Below are 18626 nucleotides of genomic sequence, written 5' to 3' on the forward strand. Positions count from 1 at the left end.
GCAAAAACTAAAAGGGTTTAATAAGGACATGCACACTCAAGAGATAGTTTTAAAGTAATTTTAATGGATTTTTTAAGCATTGTGAATAATTTGTGTGATGTTACTTTTTCTATAAGGGTACCTGCTGGAAAATTATCGCCTAAATTTTTTGGTAACGGGAAACATGACCTAGAAAAATTGCAGAAAAACCCAAGAGCAGCTGACCACAGTCAAAAACTCTACGTGTAGCACTAGGCTAAAATGTCAATCGGACAAGCATGAAGATGAAAGTCTTCCCCTATCCAATAAATCAATTCTCTGTTAATGTTTCTCCTCTGCTAACACCCTCCTTTTGACGACAAAAAAAAAAATCTAAAAAACAGCCCATTCTGAATCTGCATTTAGTATACAAGTAAAAATCATGATTCCACTCAATAACGGTGAATAACGTTTCTCTAAAAGATTTATACTGTAGTATAAAACTGTAGCATTTATACGTTTAACAAAGTTTTAAAAAATGTATACCTTTATCATTCAAATGATGATATGGAATGTCATATCTTGGAGAGGGAAACTGACAGAATACATCAATCAGAAAAAATAGATTCATATCCAAACAATTTCTATTAAAATGTAACAATTAAACAGACCAAAGTTTTACAAAAACTGAATGCAGAGCAACACTTTGGATAGTGAACTATTAAAATACCCTCAACTCGCTTAAATGAATACATACGTTTCGGCATAAAGGTCATTTGTGTGATGCAGAGTTTGACATTAATAGTGAATAAAACAACAACACGAATAGATTCTGGGTATCGGGTGTGAGTACAGTCCGTTGGACGACAGAAGGTATGCGCTCTCTCTCTCCAGGACACACAGGTACACAGTAAGGAACATGCGAGAATTCGCTTTGAGATTTATCTATTCTTGGACAGTCAATCTCTCCACGGAGGGCATGTCCTCTTTACTCTTTTTAATCCAAAATGTTTCTCTTTATTGAGGAAGACCGTTTTAAAAGGAAAACATTTATTATCCATAAGGAATCTGTGGGGTTTCACTGCTAGAAAATTACAATAAATTATTCAGATAATAAATGCATAAATGTTTTAGTCTCTTGTATATAACTGAACTTTTTCAAAAATCATATAAATGCTTAGATTCCTCTGCTGAAATGTAACATCTTTATCCTGTCAATCACCCCAATCACTAACACTATTTTACATATACATAGATAAATGGATATTACATGCTGCAGGGATGTTGTACAGCCAATATGGCCGCTTGGTAAACTTTTTTACAAATAGCAGAGAAATGAAATACAAACCCGTGTTACCCTGTGTGATGCAGAACGGCCTGCAGCCCTTTGAATGCTAGATGTCGCTCAGGTTTTCTCTGTACATGTTTAGCGTCTGGTTACTTATGAAACGTTTAGCTAAGTAAGCTTCTGCTTAACATTCTCCTCAAAGGAAGTATCCTTTGATTGGCTAATCGATATTTATAATGATGACTAAAGACAAAAGTCACATGTACATGCAAACATAACCTGATGGTTGCTGGTTTAAGTCCCATTAAAGGGGTAGAAGGGTGATGTTACAGAATTAATGTTAGAAGTTTATATTTAAAAAATCCCGTTTTACAAGTGTGGCCACATGAAATAGTATAAGACCAATTCTGGAAGAAAAGTAACTAAGCGAGTTATTGAAGGTGACGCTGGTTTGGAAGATGGCAGCGCCGTACATACACATTACATTGCTTATGTTCATTTATGCCATATGCCATCTCGACGGTCAAAACAGAACATGTCTAACCTGATAAACAAACATCTGAATATCTGATTTGATCTCCTTGCCTTGAAAAAGCTTTAAAAAAATGCAGTAATGAAGGGTAATGACTGGTGTTACATGAATCGCATAATACATATTACTGTTCCTAATAATATGCATCATTAATTAATATTGCGTTATGTGTTTATGCACACATACACACACTTATATAACAATATGTATGGCTGCTGCCTCGCTGGATAAGCGTTCCATGACGCACTGAACGGCGTAATGACCTCCGGGTGCATGCGTGTAATATGTCGCAGCTTTCTGGGCGCCCATCGTCCTTGACAATCCATGGCGTGCATGACACCGTGGGAAAGAGTACCGGCATTTCAGTCACAATGGGAACAAAGCCGAGCAGCACAGGGTGGTCACATGACATCGATCTCCCTTTCAATCCCAACATACTTCAGGGCATCTGCCTGACTATACCTACAGAGTGAACATACAAAGAACACGAATAAGTCACCTGCCGTCACTAGTCCCTAAACATAAAACACTGACGCACTCTGCATCGTCACAATTGTATTTATAGGGCTGGAACATGCTTTATACACGACAACCCATCAATGAACACGTGACAGCTAATGGTTTTAGTTTCACTTTCACTTTTTCAAAAGGGGTGTTAAGGGGTGCAGCAATGACGTAACTGTCAGGTCTCCAGCTCTGGTCCTGGAGAACACCAGGCCAGCATTTTGAGCTTTCTGGGCCCACCATGTTGGAAAGAGCAAAACAGAATTAAACTAGATTAAAAGTACCAGACAGGTGACCCCTATAGATCACTGTGCTGGGACTCCGAAGACAAAGGGAAACCAGATCCTACCTGTAATCAAAGAAGAGCTCCTCGCCTTGCTGTATGGCCCTTTTGGCGAAGATCCCTATCCTGTGCTCCCCGTTCACCATCACCACTGCAGCGGGACATGCACATTAGTGAAGGGACCCAGGTCGATTCATACAGCTTCAAGATGAGCTCCTTCTCCGCTGGAGGACCTTACCTTTGGCGTAGCAGTTGGGGTTCACGGAGTGATTCGCGAAGCGGATTTTGTTTCCCTTCCGCGTGGCGTCAACGACGAAGTCTGCGGAGAAGAGCAGTTTACGTTCTATCAGGGTTACCGTGGAGTTTACCATAAGCAGCAGGTGCTCTACCACAGTCGACTCAGACGTGGAAAAGATGGATCTAGCTTCAAATGGCATCTTTACCTATTAAAATAATAGTAACAATGCTATTAATCTTTAACGGGCTACATAAAGCCCTGATATTTAGCAAAAAACAGATGCTGACTGTTGGCAAGACTAATGTGCGCCAGCAAATATTTAATTCCCTTTCTCCTTTCAACAAAGGGCTTATTCTGAAGGTTTAGTTTGAGTTTGAAGTTAGTAGGTAATATAGTACAGTTAGTATAGTTTAGTATTTAATAAGAGAAGATCTGGTACCATTGTTCAGGTTGAAGAGGAAGCTGGACATGTATTTGTCGTAGATCCTGCCTCGTCGGTCCGCTTCATCCTGAGAGATAATCTGCAGAGACACAGAAGACACACAGACTGGCCATTCTATTCCATTCCACTCCACTCCACTCCATTCCAATCCACTCCATTCCACTCAATTCCACTCCATTCCATTCCATTCCACTCCACTCCACTCCATTCCACTCAATTCCACTCCATTCCATTCCATTCCAATCCACTCCACTCCACTCCATTCCATTCCATTCCAATCCACTCCACTCCACTCCACTCCACTCCACTCCACATTTAATGAATAAGTTGATGTAGTCCAAGAACCCAAAGCTGTTCAATGGGACTTGCCTCTCCACAGTACTCAGAGATGAACTCGTTCTTTTCCACGGCCTCCTTGATGAAGGTTCCCCATCCCGCCACGTCCGAAGGGGCCAACAGAAGATGCTGGCAATGGTCAAAGGGATTATGGATATATCAGCTTGTCACAAAGAACTCTCGATCTGAAGTACTTTTCTCGATCCCTAACAGGAACATTTACCACACTCACACCTCTTCCCTCTTTATCCAGAAAAGAAACAGGTGTAAACTGACATGTGATCAGTGAAAAGGACAATCATTAGCTCCTTTTATCTCCTTCACCTGATCCCACCTTCTTCAAGCCCCTCTGGATGCTGCAGTTCTTGCAGGACACGGTCTTGCTGTCCCAGTGTTCCGAGGCCCCGCAGGTCATGCACAGGTCCGGGTCGCATTCCCGAACTGCCAGGTAACACGGGCACTGCTTGGTGTTGCACTGGGTCTTGCATCGGCAGCCTGGAAAACGGTTTTGACCTAGAATGGAACCCAGAAACGTGGCAGCTCTTATCTACTTTCAGGAAATCAAACTTCCATGAGTAATATCATATCCTGCGCATTTGCCTGGACCGCATTTCTCAAAGACAGGCACATAACATCAAAGACAGACACATAACATCACAGACAGGCACATAACATCAAAGACAGACACATAACATCACAGACAGGCACATAACATCAAAGACAGGCACATAACATCACAGACAGACACAAAACATCAAAGACAGGTACATAACATCACAGACAGGCACATAACATCAAAGACAGACACATAACATCAAAGACAGACACATAACATCACAGACAGGCACATAACATCAAAGACAGACACATAACATCAAAGACAGACACATAACATCAAAGACAGACACATAACATCACAGACAGGCACATAACATCACAGACAGGCACATAACATCAAAGACAGACACATAACATCAAAGACAGACACATAACATCAAAGACAGACACATAACATCAAAGACAGACACAAAACATCAAAGACAGGCACAAAACATCACAGACAGACACATAACATCACAGACAGACACATAACATCACAGACAGACACATAACATCAAAGACAGACACATAACATCAAAGACAGACACATAACATCACAGACAGGCACATAACATCAAAGACAGACACATAACACCACAGACAGACACATAACATCAAAGACAGGCACATAACATCAAAGACAGACACATAACATCAAAGACAGGCACATAACATCAAAGACATGTACATAACAGCAAAGACAGGTACATAACAGCAAAGACAGGCACATAACATCAAAGACAGGCACGAAACATCAAAGACAGGCACGAAACATCAAAGACATGTACATAACTGCAAAGACAGGTACATAACATCAAAGACAGGTACATAACATCAAAGACAGGTACATAACATCAGCTTGGACCTGGTACCAGAAAATCATCACGGAACGATGCTTATACATCACTGTTAAGACTGTAAGGAAGAATATTAAAGAACACAAAACAAAGAGAAGTGACGCGAAAGAGTAGCCTAAACCAACAGGCAGAGTAAAGGACCCCTTCACAGTCCTCCTCTTCCTCCACAAATCCTCTCCATGCCTCAGTTAAGCATCTTATAGATATATCAACATTTATCAGCATTCAAGGACACCAGCAATAGCTTGTATATGTGACCCTCAGAGCTCATTCTTCAATCTCCTCCAGAACTGCCCCAAAAATCATCTACTAATCTGTCTCCCATCCCTGGAGATTTTGGCACACTTCCACACACTGAGCATGAACGGCTCTTTGTAAGTCCTGCCATAACGTTTCGGACGGGTATAGGTCAGGACATTCTCATGGTGAATGGGCTGTATTTTCGGGATACTCGTCTTGTTGCGTGAGCCAGCTGTACTTCAGCTCCAGCTCACGGACAGACGGCCTGCTGAGCTATAAAAGGAATTTCCTTAGACAGTGTGGATTTCATAGCTCCTTCAATGACAAGTCCTCCAGTCCCCAAGGCAGCAAGACATCTCCAGATAATCACTCTACCGTCAGCTCTACAATTGACAGCTGATAGCATGGTCTTATCATGGAATTCTGTTTTTGGTTTTCAGTGGACATAAAGAGGTCTGTGTTAGGAATTCATTCTGCATTCACGGATCTATATCTTGTCTAAGACTTGATAATAAGTGCTGGTATAAAATTTAGGACAAGAAATTGCCCTAATTATTCATAATAATAATAATTCCCCAAAGACTTCAAAACGGCCTTAATTATCTCTTTATTCTGTTATGTCTGATGACGGCAAATTTGTTTGGTTTGCAGGATAATCAAGCAAACGAACAATAACAGACAATGTCTATTTTCGTCTTTCAGGTTCCCAACACATCTACAACAAAAAAGTCTGGCAATATTTCAAGACGACGCAAAAACAGAAATTCATAATGAAACAGTTTGATAACTGAGGAGTACTTGGGTAGAAGTCATACACTTAAAACAGGTATTACAAGGGACCCTCCGTAAAAGAACAGGGATTTGCTGCCCTCTTACTTAGTCACCAGCAAATTCAAAGACGACCAAAGTTCCTGCTATGCCAGGGGGTGACTTACATGCATGGTCACACTGGCAGAACTTCTCACAGAAGTTCTGAGTCATCACACAAGGGCAGGAGCTGTCACATGGGTGCTCAGGATGGTCACATGGCTGGTAGTTGTACACCTGATTGGAGGAGTTGTCTGACAGTCACGGGGATGAGGGGATGCATCAAAAAGAAGGCAAAAACATGGGAAACTGAATTCACTGCAACATGTGCCTCAAACAAATTGCGCATCATACAAATGCAGTTCATGTCAAACTCACTGCATGCAGTTCAAAGGAAGAATAAAGAGGAAACCTGAACGGACCTTTTTTGAGCTGAATCTTTGCCCACAACCTAAAAAAGTACAGACCTTTTTAGCTGAGGAAACACTGAATTAAACTGTAACATAATTTATGATGTACATTGGATTCATAGATACACAACAGACAATAAGACAAATTAAGAACTGATACACAGTGTAAAAATACAAACAGAAAGAATTCAAATTCACAATCGAAAGGTCCAGGAGATGCTTGGTAATACTGATTATTTTTTTTGTGTTTTCACAATGTTAATTGAATTCCATGATGGTACAGATTGTCCTTTTAGTTATGCCATCCATATATACAAAATCATGCTAAATTTCAATATTCAGAAAATGCCTGGGCAGCTCGATGGCGTTTGGCAAAAAGCCCCCAACGCCGCAGTTAGTCGGCGGCTCCCGGAAGACCTGCCTGTGCTTCCGTTTCTTTTTCTGGGGGGAGATTCTGCCGTCTTCTACAGGTAGGCGATGGATGAGCACCTCCTTCACTGCAAAGGCGTAAACCTGGGGGCAAGGGCAGGGCAACTTTGCTCAAAAAGTGTCTTTGTCATTTTTTGCTTCTGTTCTCTTTGTTTTTATCATCTGCGCATCGTTTGCAGATGTTTTTGTACTTGTCTGCCACAGGTCACGTCTCCTATCGTCATGTAAAAAGGGAAAGAAAAGAGGTTTATTGGCAGCGATTCAACGGAGCGACCGCAAGCTGCGGCCTGAGCAACACAAACCCAAGTGCTGCGTTGATCGTTAGTCACTGGGGTGTCATTCACACGCCTGGCTGCCATCCCACCGACAAAACGGCGTCGCCGTTCCGGCACGTCGACTTCTGCGGCCGTTCTCATGTGAAGGATGAAGTGCGTCGAAGAACGAAAAGCGAGGAGGCGGGGCCTTCTCTCCACACCCACTAAGACGACACACCCCTGCGCTGTGACTCCCAAGCCTGCTCCCACCTGTGACCGCCAAGCCTGCTCTCAATTGTACATATAGCTGCGTGTTTTATGAAGATTCTATTCTATTCTATCATAGCCTGTCACAAGGGTTAATCCAAAGATTTTCATCCAAAGGTAATGTCTATCCATCCATCCATCCATCTTCTGTAACCGCTTATCCTGTTAAGGGCCTCGGCGGGGGGGGGGGGGGGGGGGGGAGAGTTCTGGAGCCTATCCCAGGGGCTATGGACGCCAGGCAGGGAACAGCCCAGGACGGGGGGCTAAGATAAAGTAATGAGTAGATTTCAGATAAAACGTTAAATTTAATGCCTGAACAGCTATTCAAATGAATCATTTTTTACTATTAAATGATTAATTCTACTATTACTTTAATTCTACTCTAACTACTATTATTAATTTTTTATTTCCCCTCAGGGGTTAATAAAATGTATCCATTAAACAAAACATTAACATTTAATGAATGTAAGGAGCGTGCGGTAAATTTATCTCGACAGAGGGAACCGTAGTGACCTTCTCATGAAAAGACCTCAGTCGTGGAAAGCGTGCACTGTCTGACACATGCAGCATAGCGTGTCACGTGCCGCAGGGAGTCCAATGAGGCAGCTGTGCAGCCCCTCTGCGCTCGCCTGCCCCCCCCCCCCGCGCGATTCAGCCGACATTCACAAGAGCAGCGTGGGAAGAGGAAGGGCAGGAATCGCCACGCGGCGTCAGCCTAGCGCCAGCAGAGCAGAGCATGGCGTTATGTTCCATGCATGCTGGTTAGAGATCTGGATTGCACCATTTCTTTTGTGGCGGGGGAGCGTGTCGTACACGACAAATACCATTTACAGCGGCCCCCGTCAGAAAAACCACAGAGTTAAATTATGCAAAATAAGAAAAGAGTGATTCCCCATCACTTCATCTTTGTTTCTCCCCAGAGGCTCGTCCTTTAGGAGCTTCTCAATAATCCACCTTCAGGTGCTAAACCGGAGAACTGAAAGGCTTCTGAAGCTACAAGGGGCACGACCAGGATCTCACTGATGTGCAGCTGACATTAATAAAGATTCATTAAATATTAACTAATCTCCCTGGATCCCGCGGCAGTGCGCAGGTTTTGATGGCCCACATCCAAGGATGGTACTCGGCAGCGAATCTAGGATTCGACCCTAAGGGCGGCTCAGTTCCTAGTAGAGTCGCCACGTTCAATCACTGTAAAATTTTTATGAAATGTGTATGAAATAAGGGCCAGATTGCTAAATAGATTTAGAAGAATTCAGAGGGACTGAGATGAAAAGGCGCACTGCGGTTCCCCTAAAAATGGTCAGGAATCATCTATGGTGGAACATAAAAATTTTCGCTATTAGCCAACTGGGCTATTTCAGTAAAAATGCAGTCTGACGTGCTATTTTTTTTTTTACTAGCCAGCAGGCTGCTGTTCACTTTACTGTACTTGGCCTCATTCTAAATTACTTGCCTCAGGTGAGTCGGTAAGTTTAATTTCCAGCCCTGCACACGTCCTTGAAGTTCCTCATGCACACAGACAGGCTGCTGCTTTGACATCTAAATACTCACCAGTTAGAAAGCTTAGCGCGCCTGGGTGATTGGTGTGTGAGCGAGTGAATGGTGTGTGAGCGAGTGAATGGTGTGTGAGCGAGTGAATGGTGTGTGAGTGTGCCCTGTGATGGGTCGGCATCCCATCCGGGGTCGTTCCCCTGCTTTGCACCCGTAGCCTCCGGGATAGGCTCTGGACCCGATATGACCATGAATAGGACAAGTGGTTACAGAAAATTGCAGGTGGAGGGTAATTCAAAGCTGCTGAATTGTATATATGAGCCACCTGCTTTGCATTGGTGGAACTGAATGGTAAATGTGACCTTGTACTGGATGGTCAGCAGTGAAGCATAAACAGACCGATGAATGAATTCAATGCATGTGAATGTGAAACCACATGAAGATGCAGAGATGTATTTCATATTATGCACATTCTTTTGTAAACAGCATACAGGTAACTTTTTCTGGATAAATAAAATGATTAATAAAAACAACCCGATTATGTGAAAAAGAAGCAACCTGCCCTCTTAAAAATCGTATTTTTTCTGACGCTCACACCCACTGTTGTAGAATCTGTGCAAGGGCGCCCCCCCGTGGCAGCCTACCTGTTTGCAGGTCTTTGTACCGATGAGACGCGCGATTGAGCAGAAGTTGTTGAAGTAAGTCCCATGCAGAACCCGGAAGAGTGATTCCTCTGCTCCACTCCAGCCCGACCCTAGCTCCGCCTCCTCCACTGGCTCCTCCCTTGACTCCTCCCTCGGCTCCTCCCTCGGCTCCTCCCCCACATCCCCAGCCAGCTGCATCCTGGAGGGCGTCTGGCACCGGGAGTTCTCCTCTGCGATAAACAGCCACAGCTCAGCACCACAGCCAGCACGAGTGTCCCTCTGAATTATCACAGACTGAAAGATCAACTTGTGGGGTCCAAAAATGAAGAGCGAACTTCTAAAACAGGTTTTGGGATAATTTCTGTGCACTTAGTGAATTCTGGAAAAGGAAAGTTCCTTGTTGAACTACACGAGGACCGAGTGAGTTTTGGTTCTCATCTTAATCTCATCTCAGAAACAGCAATAAATGCACTGAGCTTTGGAAGTCTGCTCTTCAGTTACATGACATGGATTGAGGTTCTTATATAAGCCATTTGTCAGGACCATTGTCATGACCATTGTCAATGGCTTTCTGAATCTTCCTTATCAAGGTGGAGCCAGCAGGATGGCGGACCTACCTGAAGAGCTGGTGGTCTCATGGTCACTTTCGGTCTCCTTCCCTTCCCCAGCAGAAACAGATGGTCCGGGACAGCTGGAGCTGGCCGGCCGGGGCTGTCTGCGCCGACGTCGCGATCGCTGGGACTTCAGCATGTTCTGATCTACAAACTCTCTTGCCCCTTTCTTTGGATGGAACGAGAAGGGAGAAGCCAGGGGATTTGCGAGTGACGTGACCTAACCTCCACTCCACAAGCACACGGACTGGCCACGAGGGGGGTCTCCTGTGATACCTTGAGCTCCTCCCCATACAATTCAGTCCAATTAATTAGCGCTGGCCATATGAAGGTTCATGAAAAACTTGCTCTGTCCAAGAAAAGAGCTCAAAGCCTGCCCCAAAGCAAGCCAAGAGCTCCATCTAGTGGGTCAAAAAAATATAGCAAATGGTTCATTAAGCTTTATTTGGATATCACTATCAATCTTCCTTCATTGTCTCCACACTCAACAAAAGACTGAGGCTCCAACACAATTTGGAACATGCTGGCAGCCACGGCTGGAACACCAGCTATGTTCCTCAGCTCTCACCTGCAGTAAAAAGCACTGCGTGCCACAGGGCTCTGTCTGAATGTGCATCTCCTTGCTCTTCCTCCGGTACATGTTCGGAGTTGCATGGAAAGCTGCACGGAAGGACAGAGTGATTAGTGCGGCCTGCGAGAGCATGGGACAGTGTCTTGCTTAGATAGATGCAGCAAGAGGATAACAGTTTGGCAACGGGAAAGACCAGGATTACGGTGGAGGAAGCAGTCGTATTTGAAGCAGCGCCTGCAGAACAGGGTGTGGAAGGAGTGGAGGGACTGCTCCCGCTGCACTGACTTGGCGAAGGGTCCGTCCATATTTGGGGTGCACAGAGGGGGTAACTTAACTGGACTGGGCGGTTCCAGGAGGTCCTTGTATCTGCAGACGAGTGGGATTTCAAGCAGTGACATGTCAATGAAAAAGCAGCCCGTCATCGACGGATAAGAGCCAATAACAACGAGGAGAAGATGTTTTTCAACCAATGAGCTCTGGTCCTCTCCCAAGGATCCATCGGCTTTTATTAACAGCTTAGTCGGCTACGGTCACGGTGATCCGAAGTCATCAGGAGAGACATTTGGCATAACGGTGCATCTGGGATGGATGCCAGTAAATCAAAAGGCACATACACGTGTGCAAACATGCTCAGAGCATCCGCCAGCAACTATCTCAAAAGTGAGCAGTTCACCTGGACTGGATGTCAATGGGGTGGTGAGCCTGTCGCCTCACACCGCCAGGTTGAGGTTTCAAGCCCTACAGCTACTTTTTGTGTGGAGTTTGTATGTCCTTGTACGTATGTCCCTGTGTTGGGCCAATTTCCGTCAGCTTCTCCCGTTGACTCCCACAGTCCAAAGACGTGAATAAGTGCACCGTTGTCTGAAAATTGCCCATAGTGTATGAAAGTGTGCTTGTGTTGACTGGCATCCCATCCGGGGTACACCCCTGCCATGCTCCATGTAGAATGCAGGCCCTCAAATACAGGCTCTATGCTCGATAAGCAGGTGAAAATGTACGGATGTGTGGAAATAATCCGACATAACAATATGAACGACATGCAGGCTACCTCAAGCAAATGGAAATGGAATGGAAAACACACCTCTAGAAGTGTGTTTGTACAGCCTCCAATCAGAATGCTTCAATTCATAAAAAAAATACATTTTAAAAATGCATTTTAAAAGCCCCACGATATGACCACAATTGGCCCTCACTCACTGTCCCGCGCTGTGCTCACACTTACTTTTCTTTAAGCTCCTCAGTGGTGCCCTTGTATGGGAACATAGAAGCAATAGCCATGAATATCTTATCGTGAGGTAGTTTCTTACTGGAGGACGGATCTTTTGCTGCAAAGCCAGAAAGAAAAGGGAAACACCTATGAGACTTCAAGGAAAGGACACAAAAACACAGAAAGCAGTTTATTAAAAAGGAGGGAAAAAGTTATGGTTCTATTTATGACGAGCCTGATAGGTAGATAAAAACACATTGTGTTTGCTGTACAAGAGACAACACAACCCCTCTCTGTGTCTTCCCACCCTAAGCAGAACCGTAAGGGCCACGTCTCCCAAAGAAGAACCACACCCAACATGGGTTGAACCAGAATGGCCAAGAGGCTCAGGTATTCACCTCGCCTAGCCTTCTGGCTTCCGAGACGTCCAAGTAAGCGTTATGCATGCTGGCATGGTGTCAGAGCTCCAATACATCTGCATTCTTTCTGCCGATCAGCCTGCCTGCGCTAGTCTGGGCGGCGCGATCGCACTGCTATCGCAGAGCTAGCCTGCCAGATGGGCCACTGAACAGTAAACGCTGGGGCCAGACAAAGGACAAAGACCCAGAGTCAAATCTATTAAACTCCCGTAACCTTACAAGCGTGAATGCACCGTGAAAGAGGACTATGACATTTCTGCTGATCTTGGCACTGTCCGGCACGCTGCAAGGACTCTAAACCGTCATCCCACTGCTCTTCCCGCAAATTCCTGGCTGCCTCGGGCTTGCCGAAGCCACAACTGCCTGAAATATGAGCGGGTGTGTTGTGTCATGAGCAAACAAGTTTCCAGGCTGGACCGGACCGGGACTGGGCAGTGTGGTGGGAGGGAAACCAAGGCACTCAAATCGCACAGCAACGTGGCACATGTGGCCCCATCTGGCACTGGCAGGAAGTTCCACTGGAATTAATCTGCGTCACTGTATGCTTCGGGTCAAAGGAACAGTGGGAGTGACCTCTAAGTCCACCTACATTTTGAAGTAGTTTCTTTTTTGTGAAATCATGTTAATTTGCCAATGACATCAGTTCTGCTAGTATGATATGCTTTCATACTAAGAACCAGACTCTACCATAGAAGACCTAAGGTTCAGCTTCTGGTTCTGCTAGCTCTGGGATCTCCTACCATCTGCCAGGCCTCGCTTCTTCTTCCTGACAGGGCCCAGTGGTTCTGCCTTGGTGTCTTCCACGCCGTTGCTGACAGTCCTCCTCCCCACCTTGGCTTCCTCCACCTTCGGCTCAGTGCTTTCCTGACCCTCCTCGTCCTCCTCCTCCCGGTCCGAGTATTGACTCAGAGCCTCCACTAGCTCCTTGAAGACTTCGTCGTTGATGAAGCCACCCTCTGGGACGTAATGCAAACACCGCAGAGAGCTGACCGGCTGTGATACTCAACATGCCACTGATAAAGAGAGCCAGGTCCGGTTCTTGGTAGGCCTGCACAACATCCATCCGTCCTTCCGATACACTAAAACCGCTGCTAAAGCCTCTCAAGACCTTACCAGGGGAAATTCCGACACCCTCGGCAACTGTCTCCACACAAAGCAGGCAATATTCGGGCTACAGACGGCGAGCCCATTCTGGCTGCTACTCAAAATCATAACGAATAACATTCTGAGCCAACATGTCTGCCCTCAAAAAACTGGGACTACCCCGGACGCTAAAAAACCGGATGCTAATTACTCTTCGCTCCCACCTCGGTCCCCGTGCACGCCATCATAGTTGTCGATGAGTTCCTCCAGAAAAGCTTCGTCCTGCTCCAGAACCTCGTCCCCCATGTAGGGAATATTGTGCAAGAATGTCTCATCCTCCACCTGTGAGAGGAACAACGGTGACAGTTTTACTACTTGTGTGAAACAAGGGCAAACTCTTCACAGGAATTTAATCCAGGGTTCCCACCTTCATACAGAACCTCAAGATTTAAGATGTTATTATTGTGCTGCTAGACCTGTATTAACTATAGAATTTGAGCAACACTTGACCAATATCCACTACAGGTTAACAGTAACCTCATTCTCTAGTAAAGCTGTTCTCTATGCAGATCTGTTGCTAATGAAACAGCATTGTAAGCTCATTGTTTTGTTGACCGCCGCTGTGTAGGGCTGTATGTCGGCAAGAATCTGATGATACAGTACATATCATGACACAGGGATCACGATTCAAAATACCACGATATATTGTGATACTGTAAGTAAGGTGATGTATTGCAATTTTTTTATCTGATTTTAGGAAAACTGTCAAACGTAGTATGAAGGACACATCACCATATGCATAACATCAGAGTTAACAGAATGGTTTGGTGCCTTCTTTATCGTGGAGGCCAAAACAAGGCTACACTTCAGCTCTGTATGCCGCAGAATCCGGTCAAATAACTCTCTCGGATTCAGCCATTTGGTGGCTACATTTCCAGTCAGCTAAGTTTGATAATGCTAACATTAACGGTGCGCTCTTATTAGTAACAGTGTTACGTTGGAGTGAAAGAGTCAAAGGGCTGAAGATAGGTTATAACACTGCCATCTAGTGGTTGGGGGTTTAAACACAACACAAAATGAACCAGTGTTACAAATCCTTCCAAGTAATTAAAAATCGATACATGGCTTGTATTGAGAATCGATACAGTATCACAAAATGTAATATCACAGTACTCAAATGTAGCAATACTTTTTCACACCGTTGAAGTAACGCACCATGAAATTCTGCTGCAGAGGGGACCAGGAGTACATGAAGGGGATGCCTGCTACAGTGCTGAGGGTCTTCATCACGGTGGTCTGGTTTTGGAAGGTAGGGAAACCAAACTCCACCACGCACTACAGTATCGGGCGGAAGGAGGGGAGGGGGGTAGGATTGACAAGCCCTTTTTATGAAAGGCGGAGAAATGAAAACGACAGGCAAACCATAGCTTACTGAAGCGATATGAACTCCAATCACAGGCTGGAAAATAACTGCGCTAATGCAGGTGAGAGAAATTCGGGGGGGTGGGTACAGACACATCACCAAGGAAATTCTAGTCCGAAAGGCGCAACACAGAATCAGCCATGACTAAAAATGTGGCAAAAAGATCCTATCACTAAAGCCCAAAAAATCACCATCACATCTTAGGGGGCGGACGTCAGACTGCATCATTCCTGACAACAAAGCTATTATTATTATTAATTTTTTCTAAAAGGGTAGCGGCTTGGCTGCCCACACATCGCTCCAGGAAATATTCAAGTAAATCACGTTCATGTGGTTTCTGAGCTTGGAAGAAAAGCAGCAGCAAATAGAGGATGAGCCACTAAGGCTGTAATCGTTCCCTGGGAAGCGGCTTGCTTGGGATCTACCTTCTTGGTGTGAAGGGATCCGACGGAGGGGGAAGAGAACGGAATAGGCTGCACCCGGAGCCTGGACCACTCCTTGTTCAGAAGGTCTGTCCTCCCTTTGATCTTCTTCCGGTTGGACATGAAGAGCGACTAGGAGGAGAGATGAGGGTATCAGAGAAGGCGAGCTCCCCCGCTAGCCCCCGCACGCAAAAAAAAAAAAAAATTATCCACACTTGACTCACTATTCAAAATGACAATGACGAGACCGAAGCGTGCAGCACAGAAAGGAAAAACCAAAAAAGCACAGGAGACGTAGTTACTGTGCACTGTACAGTGCTGCTGGAACTTCACAACTTCTTTGTTTTTATTTCTTGTACACTTAATTTCTAATTTTTTACTTTTAATTCCTAATTTTTATTTTCTAATTTAAGTATACGACTGAGTAATTTTTGTTTCTTTGTCTATTTACAAACAAATACTAAAATATATATACTAATATCCGTGTGTCTATCCTTTAAAATATCCTTTCTTAAATACGTGCCACAATTGTGCATGTTGATTCCCATGCAATATTTAGGAACAATCTTTTATTTCACAAATGCACATGGAACTAGCGTCCCATCAGACTCTTACCTTGACTTCCTCCGCTTTGCGGAAACGCTTAAGCTGCTGGAGACGCATGTATTCTGACTTGACCCTCTTTCTCCATTCCATCAGGCTTCGGACAGGCCTACTGGGCTGGGCTGCCGGGGTCTCCTCCATGGCCCTGTACCACAACGCAGTGAAACACTAGCTGTGGTTTAATCCGTGGATGCATCTTTTACACCAAGGATGAACGCAGGGATTCACCTAAACGTTTCTGAAAAGGGAACCTGACCTTGAAGACTTATAAATAATACTGCGCTCAGCTGACAAACTTTTCCATAAGTCCCGAGGCATTATTTTCACTAAAGCTTGCCGATTTCTTTTCCGAATTATTGTTGTTCCTAGAGATGCCACATGCAGTCACATAACGTCATTTATTCGACGTCACTTATTCAGCGCTTTTGCGACTGGCCGCCCCCTGCTGCTTGAAAAGCGGCATCGTGTCCCTGCATTTTAATGGTCCTTTAAAAAAAAAAAAAAAGAAAAGAAAAAGAAAAACAACAGTACGGCAACATCCTGGTCAGCCAGAACATCACACGCATGCGATCGGGACACGTTCGACCCAGAAGGCAAACGAGTGATGTAAAAAATATATATATTTAGTGGTGAAAAACCACCAATTTCCCCAATGCATTACAATGACCGTTCAAATGGCAGATCGGAGTAACCAAGTTGGAAAAACACGTTTTGTTCACAACGTTGTGCAGTGGAAGTGGGCGTGTCTCTTCGCTCAGCTATAGGAAATCATTACACAGAAGTGCGTAGCACACTTTTACAGACGACTTAGCCCATATAACATATTGTCCTGTTGCAAATAAGCACATATACTGCTCAAGGTTAAACATGCAGAAAATGACGGCGACGCGTAAAGGGCAGATTTAGGCAAATACGGACGGCTTATGCAATGTATCAGGAGACTTACCGTCACTTGGACTATTTGAAGAAGGCGAGAGAAAACGAAAAGCACAAATTCTAAGCAAATCAGACACGATCCTGCGGTTTAAAATAGCACTTCGGCTCCTTCTTCTCTTACAAAATCAAAGGTGATGCAGGAGCCCCGTGCAAGTCGAAATTTGACACATCGTGTCGCAGTTGCAAATGCATCGAAAACAGCCGAGTCCTGCCTCCTTAACTAGCAGCTACTGCTGCCGCGCAGAGACGCGTCGGGGAGAAAATGCGCTGCGGCCGATGGCGCTGAGAAGCGGGATCGATCACTCGGCTATGCGCTCGGAGGAAGCATCTGGGTCGCCGGAGCTGGGAATAGCTGAGACCGCGGTGCTGGCCGCCAGCACGCCCAGATTGCTGTCGTGCAGCTCGCAGGGTGGCTGCGCACTTTGCTCGCTCGGCCGGAGAAGTGGTGACGTCTTCATCGCGATCACACGCCGCGGCTGGCATCGGGGCTGCAACGTGCGCGTCTGTCAGAGACGCACCGGACTGGGTGGTCAGTCTACTGGAGGAAAGCAGTAGGCAGACGTATGTGGTGTAAGGTCGGATAAGCAATGAAAATGAAAAGGTACAACATATGCCGATTGCTGCGAAAGCTGGTGACAAGAAGACGGCAAACATTTCATTATGGCAAATGCACAATTCTGAATTCGGAGTTTATATTCACGCACTGTGAATATAAGCATAGCCTGCAGGGATTTAAATGCCACAAAGGGTGTTGCGACACAGTAATAACGAGGCAATTATCACACGACATCTATTTATTTATTTGTTTATTATTATTATTATTATTATTATTATTATTATTATTATATTTACAGATGTCATATAAACTGTACGGCAACTTTAACACTCATCTCAACCAGGTAGCGATTATTACGTTAACAGCTTTTTGTTATTTATTGCATTTCTGTAATGTCCTAATGGTAATTTTAATAAGTTTTTCTTGAAATTGTAAGCGACTAGAAACGATCTACTTCTTTAAGTGGTAAATGCTCTGTCGTTTTGTTTAGCCAAGAGATATGTACGTGATACCCGTAAGATCACAGAGAACAAAGTGTCCCTTAGTTACGGGGAACAAACACACAGGATAAATACGTTAACTGGAGGACAGTTGGTTTTATTGGCAACTTCGGGATGTATCGTGAAAGCAAACGGAAAGACGTGCAAACAAATTGCTTTGTTCTCGAATGTGAACGGACAAACAACACAATGAAAGCCATGCAATTGCTTTAAATATATATATTTTCTCAGCCACATAGTGGAATAACTTTATACCCAATGCAGTCAGTTACCGGTGAGTAGCGGGGCGTGTTTCCCGGCAGAGTCTCCACACCCGAAACATCCCGGCCATTTGTGACGTCCCAGGCAAAGTGAACTTGGCTGTGAAGTGGCGCCCTAGGCGGCCGCCTATGTCCCCTGTAGGATTGACCGGACCGGTTTGCAATCATATTTCTTTAAAAAAAAAAAACAAAAAAAAAAAAAACAATGTAAACATATGACAGATTTTTGCTGTAATTTTGTACCTGTGGTAAGGGTTGTATAGCCTGTACGCCTATTACAAGTCTTCCAAAATACTTTTACAAATTTTTTCAAGTTTATCTTTATTACAAACGTTTTGAAAACAGTGCTTAGTTTTTGGAATTGTGTTCACTGTTTTCAACTCGGGATTTCGGAAATGGAAAAAAGCAGCTGAACAGAAGGGGGCGCTAAAGTCCGCACCACATTTTTATGT

General features: G+C 44.6%; 1 protein-coding gene across 5 annotated transcripts; it reads right to left on the reverse strand.

Annotated features, from left to right (window-relative positions):
- Positions 1-44: 44 nt before the first annotated feature.
- On the reverse strand, positions 45-17668 carry ezh1 (enhancer of zeste 1 polycomb repressive complex 2 subunit). Of its 5 annotated transcripts, XM_048990332.1 has the most exons (20): positions 16869-17664; positions 15935-16067; positions 15323-15451; positions 14690-14809; positions 13699-13816; positions 13132-13347; positions 11988-12090; positions 10968-11131; positions 10763-10854; positions 10201-10363; positions 9584-9813; positions 6917-7008; positions 6508-6536; positions 6214-6339; positions 3916-4094; positions 3615-3710; positions 3243-3324; positions 2804-2884; positions 2632-2716; positions 45-2240 (listed from the first exon to the last, which is right to left on the reverse strand). In XM_048990332.1, exons 2-20 carry the CDS (start codon positions 16061-16063, stop codon positions 2180-2182), a joined length of 2295 nt encoding a protein of 764 aa, XP_048846289.1. In that variant the 5' UTR covers positions 16064-16067; positions 16869-17664; the 3' UTR covers positions 45-2179. The 5 variants fall into 5 exon arrangements, 2 of the variants coding, with proteins under 2 accessions (XP_048846289.1, XP_048846290.1); XR_007384539.1 differs by lacking the exons at positions 45-2240; positions 2632-2716 and having other exon boundaries at positions 2829-2884; positions 3906-4094; positions 16869-17668; XR_007384540.1 differs by lacking the exons at positions 45-2240; positions 2632-2716; positions 2804-2884 and adding an exon at positions 3425-3453 and having other exon boundaries at positions 3251-3354; positions 3549-3710; positions 3906-4094; positions 16869-17668.
- Positions 17669-18626: the final 958 nt, after the last annotated feature.

Source organism: Brienomyrus brachyistius, chromosome 22 (genome assembly GCF_023856365.1).
Source record: "Brienomyrus brachyistius isolate T26 chromosome 22, BBRACH_0.4, whole genome shotgun sequence".
NCBI lineage: Eukaryota > Metazoa > Chordata > Actinopteri > Osteoglossiformes > Mormyridae > Brienomyrus > Brienomyrus brachyistius.